The sequence below is a fragment of the Lytechinus variegatus genome, chromosome 2 (assembly GCF_018143015.1).
Source record: "Lytechinus variegatus isolate NC3 chromosome 2, Lvar_3.0, whole genome shotgun sequence".
Lineage (NCBI taxonomy): Eukaryota > Metazoa > Echinodermata > Echinoidea > Temnopleuroida > Toxopneustidae > Lytechinus > Lytechinus variegatus.
Window position 1 is genome coordinate 56,557,996 of NC_054741.1, and position 10,963 is coordinate 56,568,958.

Genomic DNA, 10,963 nt, shown 5'->3' on the forward strand with positions numbered 1-10,963 from the left:
ACCTACCCTATTTCATATTTTAATTATTTATGGGAAAATATGCTATTTTCGAGCCCCCATTGAGGCAAAGGTGTTTCTGCTATGTAGTAAAACTACTCTTATTGCTTTTAAACTATATGGAGACGAAAGAGTAGACTTTCCTCTATCTGCTACATATAAAGAGGTGTTGGCATATTGGAACATACCCCCCTTGGGGGGTCGCCAAATTCAACTACCCTATTTCATATTTTAACTATTTAGGGGAAAATATGCTATTTTCGAGCCCCCATTGAGGCAAAAGGTGTTTTTGCTATGTAGTAAAACTACTCTTATTGCTTTTTAGCTATATGGAGACGAAAGAGTAGAGTTTCCTCTATCTGCTACATATAAAGAGATGTTGGTATATTGGAACATACTTCCCTTGGGGGGTCGCAAAATTCACCTAACCTTTTTCCATATTTACCTATTTATGGGAAAATATGCTATTTTCGAGCCCCCATTGAGGCAAAAGGTGTTTCTGCTATGTAGTAAAACTACTCTTATTGCTTTTAAACTATATGTAGACGAAAGAGTAGAGTTTCCTCTATCTGCTACATGTAAAGAGGTGCTGGTACCATAAAGCCTACTCCCTTTTGGAATTGCTAAAGTTACCCGCCCCTTTTACGTAATTTGAAAAATCATGGGAAAATGTGCTATTTTCGAGCCCCCAATGAGGCAAAAGGTGTTTCTGCTATGTAGTAAAACTACTGTTATTGCTTTTAAACTATATGGAGGCGAAAGAGTAGAGTTTCCTCTATCTGCTACATATAAGAGGTGTTGGTATATTGGAACATACCCCCTTAGGGGGTCACCAAAATCACCTACCCTATTTCATAATTTGACTATTTTGGGGGAGAATGTGTTATTTTCGAGCCCCCATTGAGGCAAAAGGTGTTTCTGCTATATAGTAAAACTACTCTTATTGCTTTTAAACTATATGGAGACGAAAGAGTAGAGTTTCCTCTATCTGCTGCATATAAAGAGGCGTTGGCATATTGGAACATACCCCCCTTATGGGGTCGCCGAAATCACCTACCCTTTTTCCATACTTTACCTGTTTATGGGAAAATGTGCTATTTTCGAGCCCCCATTCAGGCAAAAAGCGTTTGTGCTATATGGTGAAGCCAGTTTCATTCTTTTGAAACTACATGGAATTAAAGGAGTAGACTTTCTTCAATCTGCTGCTAATAAGTGGTTGCACAGCAAAGTCTATCCCCTCCGGGGGTTCCGAAAGTCACCCACCCCTTTTCCATATTTTTTTCCAATATGGGGAAAATCTGCCAATCTTGGAGCCTCTGAAGAAGGTAGCAGTCGATGTACCGCACTTTTTTTTACATGTAGCTGATAGAAAAAATGCCTCTTCTTTTATTTCAAAGTGGTTCCAAAATCAAAGCTAGCTTTACTATATACATGTAGCAGAAATGCCCTTTTGTCTGAATGGGGGCTCAAACATTGCATTTTTTTACAATAAAGAATGAAAATAGACATATGTAACTGATAAAGAAGATCCTACTTTGTCATCTTTATGTGGTTACAAAACAAAAACAAGGGCTTTACCGCAAGGCAGAAACACTGTTTGCCTCAAAATGACTAATTTTCCGAGAAACTGGCAAGATACGAAAAAAAGATTGGGTGACTTTGGCAGCCCCCTGAGGGTTAGGCTTTGCTATGCCCCAATTTCTTAATATGTAGCTGATAGAGAAAAGTGATTTAAAGGAAAAAATTACATACTCAAAACAAAATGTTACCACATTGGGGGCTCCGAAAAGCACGATATCATAATAGTCAAGCTATGGATAATGGTATGGTACTGTATGTAACATTTTACTGGTTCTTGTGGGACTATGCTTTAAGGTGCCCGAGAGTAATTGCATGCAAAATGAAAATGCAGAGCAATGCCTCGAACTTCTATCTTTTTCAAGAGATTTAATTATCATAAAAATTGCTTTGTGTAGAAAATGCCTTTTACCCTCATACACATGATACAAGTAATACATACCTTTCTATCGATCGCTAGTACGTTTTTTTCTGCATGTTAGGCACATCAACAAAGGCGATCGGATGCAAGATGAAACAGATAGATGTCAAAGCATCATGAACATTTTGGTTCAAAATTTTTGATGAATTCTTTTTTTAAATATATTAACCGGACTATTCAGAAAACAATTTCAACCGATTTCTACTATCCAAATCCTAGTGAAATGCGTATTGATTTAAAATTTCCCATTGTCAGACTTTGTGCAATAAAATATGAAAATAATTGATTTTCATTAAAAATGTCCAAGAGGGCCGCCAAAGATATCAATTTTGAACTCCGTTGGACACGGTTTTGGGAAGGGAACATCAAGATTCATTAACTAGACACTTTAGGCAAATACCAAAACATTGAGTGAAAAATGTTTTGATGGTACATAGAAACCCCCTTATCCGACTCGACTACAACGATGCAGTCATACATGGTATAGGTTCGTTGTTGAAAACTAGGCTGAAAACGTAGCCTATAGACTGCCCAGTGGGCAATCAATTTTTGCTGAAATCATTGATTGATCACCAGAGACATAATGAAGAAGAAAATATGTTGTTTGGAAGATTTAATATCATGCAAAATGCAGGAAACATCAATAAAGTAGGCATATCGTTCGCACACGTCAGCCATATGGTGAAAATAGGCCAAAAACGCACGATTTCTACGTGCGCACCATATTGGAAAGGGGGCTGAAATCACAGTCTATGATGTCTTTTTCAATTACTGTTATATATTTTCTTAAAGTAGAGATATAGATGAAGACAATGATATTATGCTTGAGAGAAAAATATCAAATAAAGTACACTACAAAAGAAAATAAATTTCTAAATCGATTTTTGACATTTTTTTATGCGAGAAATCTCCAAAACTAATGATATGCAAATTTCATTACGTAATTTGCATATGTAAACAATAATTTCTGTTCGTGAAATTTTGCATATCTCTTGTGCACTACTTGAACAATACATTGTGAAAGTTTCATACAAAACAAGCATGATTTGGCTGAGATATTCTCCCTTGACTTCATGATATGTGTACAATGTCTGAAAAATGGTGAAATAGGGCCATTTTGTAGTGACGTCATATATTACGTCATTTCGGAGGGAAGACCACGCATAGAACCCGGCAGCAATGCATTTTTGTAAACTTCAAGGTCCATGCCATCCAGCTATGGGGTCATTTGCTTGTCCGGCTTTCGGTTGAATAAACCTCCTGGGCTGCCGGACTATATCCATATCCAGCTATCTGCAGCATATACAGTCATGTAGAGACAATTTTATATGCGCCATTGCAAGGATAGAATGTTGTTATCATTATTGCTGTGTTATAATAAATATTGATAAAATCAAAGGTCTTTTGGAATGCTAATAAGAATCGATATTATTTGTACACGATGATAATCCCGACCATTCATTTGAGGACGCGTACGCTTATTTAGAACGGTAGTTCATTTTGGGAGAGACTTTTGGGCCCGTCGTCATGGTCGTAAAACTCCGTCCTGTAATGCAAATTGTGTGACATGGGATTTTTTTTTCGTTTCGCATCTGGAACGGAAACATTCAATTTGCGTTTCGTGAGCAAAATTCTGGTTGCTACTATGGTAACAGCGATATATCTGATTTAGGACGACTTTCCAAATCCAAATTTGCTTCCTCCCAGAGCTCGAGAGGCCGCCCGGGGGACCCACTTCCATTGAATGGTGGATACCAGACGCGACCACACGTAAAAAGGGAAAGAGTGGGTATACACCCTCATAACGCTACATAGGCCTAATCTATGGAAGTGTACCCCCGGCAAACCCCCCATTTCTGCGGAAAAGTAAAACATACTGCCCATTATGTGCTAGAGGCATATTGTTTATGTAGAAGGTGCTGGCAAAAGAAAAAAACTCCGCAAATTTAGACGGTTTATGGCCTGTTGCATGCTGTGTACATGTCAACGCATGGGAAATGATTCGGCTTGAGAGGTGATCTGACCCATGGAATCAATTGCCACTGATCCACAAATAATGCACATTAAATGCAATATCGATTCGATGGACTGTAATGATCTATATCTAAGTCTAATTCGGTAAGTTTTTTCCTCATTCAATATGTACTCGATTTGTTTGAAAAACCACTTTCTTATCCATGTCATAATCTACATTTCGCATGTCTTCAGCCATCTGGAGTCATAGCCATGATACAGGTACAGTCCCGCCGCGAGCTTAGGCAGGCAAATATGGCATGGCATGGCATGCTGGTATCGTATGAAAGAGCTTTGCACACGAATAGCAAGATCTATAGGGCCTGTAACACAAAGCTTGGCAATGATCGTAAAACAATTTTCTACGTTTGATTGTATTGACTGTAATGTATAATCAATCTAGAAATTCGAGTCTATGATTAATCGTCAACTTTTGAGTTACCCGACTCTCGCGTTGTAGAGATTTGCGAAAGGTGCCTATCGATCAGTTTACCACTATCCTTAAGAGAACCCATGCAGGCCATTAATATTCAGTGCACATTAAACGATATCAACTTTAAAGGGAGAGTCCAGGCTAAAAATATTTATATCTTAATACATAGAGTAAAATTCACTGAGCAAAATGCTGAAAATTTCATCAAAATCGGATACCAAAAAATAAAGTTATTTAGCAATATTTTGTGAAAACAGTCGTCATTAATATTCATTAGGTTGGCTGATGATGTCACATCCCAACTTTCCGTTTTTTTATGTTATTACATAAAATCATGTTTTTTCATTATTTCATACTTGTGTGAATAATATGTCTCCCTTATAATGAAATAAGTTGCAGCAATAAATATCTAATGCACTAAATCAGTTGTCAATCTAATTTTTCTAGTTCTTAGAGAATTTTTTTTAAGTAAACCTAATTTCATATGATAAAATACCAAAGAAAAAGTGGGATGTGACATCATCAGCCTACATAATGGATATTCATGACAACTGTTTTCACAAACTATTGCTAAACTTTCAAATTCAATAACTTTGTTATTTGTTATCCAATTTTGGATAAATTTTGTTCAATGAAGTCTACTCTGTTTATTAAGCTATAAATACTTTCAGCCCGGACCATCCGTTTAATATATCTGCAACTGACGGATCATAATGCAAAGGTGACTGAATTCAATAATTTTGCTCAAATCAAAAACTTGTGCAAATTTTTATTCACATCGATGAAAGTCTTAGCCATTTAGCCTACGGAATGTCTCACGAAGTCACAGTGAGGCGCAATTCCAAAGATGGAAAAAGTATTACAAAATTATGTATGAAATAAAAAAAATGATTAGTAATTTACAGAAGGATTGGCTTGCTTTACCCAGCGAAAATAAGTTGATTTGTGAAAACTATAGAAACAATTAAATGAATAATTGAGAATAATAAAAATTATCTTATTAAAGAAACATTGATATACAGATTATGATCATTCGAATTCCGTACGTTTATGGTGAGCTCAATAAAAAGATGTTAAGCTTAATATTCAAGCGATGCATATAGTTTAAATGTGGTAGCTTTATATAAATTTATCAAATTTTGATAACATTTTCACTTTTCTGCTTACTTTATATTCACAGCAAAATTTCAGTGATTAGAAAGTGAAAATTAATTTACATGTAAGAACGTATATTCCGGAAATATGAAAAGATATTCAAATCACAAAGGAAGTACGTTGTGCCTTTCTTTTAAAGAAAATGTTAAACTTTATATACATGCATATATACATATACTCTTTTTCTACTTATCATTAACATTATTGTCATTATCATTTCTTAGAATAAACATCACTGGAGCTTTATTTCAGATGGGTATATGCCTGTTCAATCAAGGCTAAAGAATGAATAAATCTAGGAATAAAGGACGTATCGTTCTTTTGTTCCTTTCAAAATCGTGTGTGTGTGTTTAATGGAGGGAGGGGAGTGGCAGTTAATTCCTCCTACTTCATAGAGGCAGAGGCCGCGGAAGGGTTTTGAAAGGGGGAGGGGGCTGGGGCTAACCATGCCAAATATCATAATCAGATGGTCATTTTTACGTGTTTGTACACAGTTTTGAGGTAAAGTACGGTAGCTGAACCCCCCTGCTGCCCCACCCCCGTTTCCGCGGCCTCTGAGAGGTACGCTCCAGAGACGAAAGAAGGTCATTGTTTTTCCTTCTCATGAATTCTTTTTTTTATTATTCTGTAGAGTTCAATCATGGCTGAGGAATTAAAAGACACGATCGCTCAGAGTCTGGAGTGTCCCGTTTGTCTGACTACCTTTACTGATCCAAAGATCCTGTCTTGTTCCCACACCTACTGCAAGGTCTGTCTGGAAAAGCTCTTGGAATGCCATGGTGATGATCAGATGATCCGATGTCCTGTCTGCAAAGCTGATACCCAGGTCCCACACCAGGATGTTGACAAACTACCGGCAAGCCAAGCTTTGAGGAATCTCATAGAGGACGTGAAAAATCAACATCAAATCTGTACGAATTGTGATTCCGAGAATAAGCCCAAAGCTGTTGTCTACTGCCAAGACTGTGGCAACTATCTATGTCTTACTTGCCACAATATGCACTCTCAGTGGAAAAACTTTGTTGATCATGAGATCATAGCCATGAGTGAGATCTCATCAGGAAAGGTGTCAATACGTAGATACCGGAAATGCAGGAAACATCCGAAAGAAGATGAAGAATGTTTCTGTTCTAATTGTAAGAGATTCACATGCTTCAGGTGTGCTGTTATGGAACATAAGGATCAAGGACACCAGGTCATCGAGTCAGCTGCTTATGAAAGTCATCACACGAAGACAATCGACGAGCTTAAATCCAAGGTGGAGAAGAAACAATCTAGCTTTCAGAATTACATCGATCTCATCGATAAAGAGCAGAAGTGTGTGGATGATGCTATGAAGCATTGCGCAGATGACATCGTCAAAGCATATGATGAAGCAGTTCAGCAGTTGACAGAGAAGAGAGAAATCCTACTTGGTGAAGTCAAGGGAAAGACTGAAAGAGTAGAGGAAGCCCTGGGAGGAATGAAGAAATCAGCTCAGCAGCACATCAATCAGTTGACGACCATTGCTGAGATGGTAATCAATAGGAGAAATGCGCCAGTAGACATGGATACTCGGGCTGTATTTGATACTTTATGTGAAGACCTGCAGGAGGCCTTAAATCAGGAAAATCCTGATTGCGAGCAGCCGAATAAAACATGCATGAAGGCGAAAAGTTCCAGTTTTGAGAGAAATAGCGGAAAGGACGAGTTAGGTCTTGGTAAAATTGTTAATGTAGTTGTAAAGAGCATAGCTTTGCCTACTAAAGATAGCATGAATGCCATGATAAACACACCAGATTGTAGTATGGCAGTAGGATGTGTGAAAGCACACGGCGTGAACATCTTCTCTGCTGATGGTCATCTCCAGCAGACAGTCCTCAAGGATGTTCAGATTTTTGCATTAGGTTTCCTCTCTGATGGTCGATGTGTTGCAATGGATAACTCAAACACTCTAGCACTGTATACACCAGAGTTCATGAAGTTGGATGTGATTTTTGAGACTCTGAATTGCGATGAAGGTGGGATTTCTAACCTCACTGTTGATAGTGATGATCTGATCTATGTTAGCTACAGGAAACCTGAGAAGATCCAGGTATTCTCATCAGCAGGTGGGAAGGCAGTCAAGGAGATACAATGCCACGGATATGTACCATCGCAAATCACTTCTTACAATGATTCACTAATCATTAGTACAGGTGAAACAGTACATTTGATAGACAAAGAAGGTGATGTAAAACATACATTAACCAAAGGAAGTAATACTTGCCTATATGCTGCAGTGTCTCAAAGCAATACAATCCTGATAGCCATGGTGAAGTACGATGAAGGATTGGTGATCATTGAGGAGTATACTGACGAGCTGAAGTACGTTCGGAACCTCGTTAAAGAGTACAAGATTGAGAAGCCTGAGAGACTTTGGTATTATCTCAAGCAGTACCATTCAGGAGAGATCGCCTTCTGCACTCCTGATAACCTCTATATTATCATACGCGGATCCAGGGGGAGGGGTAGATTCGAGGGGTCCGGGCACCCCCTATCGGCGGAGCAAAAAGAAGGAAAAAGCGGGGGAAAAAGAAGGGAAAAGAGAGAAGACAAAAAGAACGGGAAACATAAGAGGATGAAGACGGGTGAATAAAATAAGATAAGGGAAGACTTGGAAAACAATTTAAGTCTTTCATGTCACAGTACACAGGTACAGCATAAAATTCCGCTTGCACTTCACGCTCGCATTGTCTTTTAGGTGATTTATATATCTTGCTCAAACTGGAGCTTAAATATCAAATTTCGAAGTCGATATACAAAACGTACTTCAGCTCAGATATTGGAACTTTCATTATTTTGTTTGATTTGCATATTGATTTTTAAAAGTGCTCTGTAAGAATTTATGTTTTATCTCCTGAATATTAACATCGTCTGCTCACGCTGCGCGCTCGCAAAATTTGATTTGTCAGGTACCTATTATTTTTCTGTATTCCCATAAGTTCTCAAATATCTGTATTCAGGTCAACTTGTCAAAACAAAATAGCTAGCGCTGCATGCTTGCATTTTGATATGTATATCTCAATATCAATTCTATAACAAACTACTAAAAATCCTCATTTCATGACAGTTAATCAAAAAATTTGGCTCGCGATTTGGGCTCGCATTGATTATTGAAAATATATTAACTCATGCATTTTATTTTATAATTACAAAAGTGCTTTAAATGTCCATTTTTCATTTCATAATGAATATTAACAGGTTTCGCGCTGTCACTGGGCTTATTAATTTAATTTAATAAAGAACATTGCCCCTTTTCTAAAAACGGAATATCGATAAGTTTCATCTCCAGCTTAAGAGGAGAAATAGCAAGATAGTCATCATTTTCACATGATGGGATTATGTTCAGATCTTTTTTTAAATTGTGATTCATATCCACCTCATGATTTTCCTACAAAGTGTTTGAAATGCAGAGCTTACATTGACCCCCTTTTCAGATTGGAATATCAAATATTTTTAGCTCAAGCTTCGTGCTCGCTTTTTTTATTTTCATGATGAAAAAAAGGGTATTTAGAATGCCCAGATTCTAGATCGAAATCTGAAACACGCATGTTTATTCAGATACGTAGCTTGTACTCTATTTTCAATCATTATGAGCCTATATATCCAGTTTCAGATCAGAATGTCAATCTCACTAAACAGATTATGCGGGTGCCGAGAGCGAGCTGAAATTTCTTGATATTCTGACCTGAAAGTTTGATATTGTAAGCATTTTTGATCAATGATTAAGATTGACATCGAAAAGAACAATAGATGCGAGCACGAAGCGCGAGCTAAAAATTTTGATATTTCGATCTGAAAACATGACAGTTTTATGGACGTTTTTCATAAAAAAAACAAAAAAATATGTCCAAAAAAAAATATTGCAAATCGAAGCGGGAGTTCTTTTGAGGTTTAGAACTGAAAACGGGACATTCTATTCACCTATTTAATCATGAAACTATAGGTTTTTGCTACAGAAATGATGCAAGCGCGAGCTGAAAGTTTATATATTCAAATCTGAAAAGCGAACATTTTGAGCACGATTTGAAATAAAGAACGATTTGTGTATCTTAATCTCGCTTGCTGAACATTACACTCTTATTTTATTTTTGCACATCCGGAATTATGGGGGGGGGGGCAAAACGATATGCTTGCCCCCCAAATATTTTCATTGGTGGTGCGATCGCCCCCCAGGATCGACTCCTCTGTGCTTGAGATATTGTTCAATACGAAAATGAAAAAAACATTTTTCTTGTATGGTAGGGATCCTGACTACTTGTTGGCCTATTAGAATAATATACATAGACCTATACAGAGTGAGTCAGAAAAAAATGTCCCACTTTTGTTAAGTTGAATTGTTTAAAATATGAATATTTAAAGCTTGTGTATAGTTTTGGTAAATCCACCAAAATGCACCTATCACTATTCCAATTCATTGCTAGCTAATATGAATGGATATGCCCTATAACAGTTATGATGTGGAGGATATGAAATGAAAATGTGTTTTACAGGATAAATTTTGCGATTTTACATGGAAATTTAACTTGATCGGGTCACCCGATCAAATTAAAATATCTGTGTGTTTTTGTCTTTCAATTAAATCCTATTCCAAATCATGGAATGGGCTGAAACTTTCAAGATATGTTCTTTGTAACTTTTGGATATCTAATCACTAAATTTATAAGATAAGTGCTTGAATGCCCATTTTTTTATTTAAAACAAGCATCGCCGAGAGAGGGCGCTATATATCCAAGATTTGAATATTTGAAATTTTCTCAGAGAAGTGCAGTTGGAAAAATATCTAACGGTCTCTACGCTTCAGTAAGACTGTCATATTAGATGACATTATTGACCCTTTACCAAAGCTATACACAGGCTTTAAATCATTAGTTTCATGATGTCTTGATAGAGGTATCCTTCAAGTACATTCAGGTACCATTTTCATTTGATCCCGTGCACGCATGACTGAACATCGGACAATCTTTAGAAGACTGTCAGATCTCACTTGCGCCAAGTTACTGGGTGATGAATAAAACAGTGCTTTAGACAAAGACAGTCAGTCAGACACACACATCCTCACACAAACACACACACATGGTAATAACTGGTTCATAATTTTCTCTTTTCTGATTAAGCTTTGATTTTTAGCAAGATCAAGGAATGTCTAAGTGGCAATTCTCGACAATCTTTCCCCTTACAACGCATTCACTACCACCATCATATCACCATCATCATCATCCTCATTATCTTGATCTTCATCATCATCATCATCAAGTGCACATAAATCCAATATGCTGGTTATGTCTTTTGTTGGTTAACAATGAAAATTTACAATGGATGTCTGTAATTTTGTTGCACTTGCC

General features: G+C 37.1%; 1 protein-coding gene across 1 annotated transcript; it reads left to right on the forward strand.

Annotated features, from left to right (window-relative positions):
* The first annotated feature begins 6,232 nt into the window (after positions 1–6,232).
* LOC121408439 lies at positions 6,233–9,116 on the forward strand. The gene has a single exon (XM_041599913.1). It carries the CDS (start codon positions 6,238–6,240, stop codon positions 8,212–8,214), a length of 1,977 nt encoding a protein of 658 aa, XP_041455847.1. The 5' UTR covers positions 6,233–6,237; the 3' UTR covers positions 8,215–9,116.
* The last annotated feature ends 1,847 nt before the right edge of the window (positions 9,117–10,963 follow it).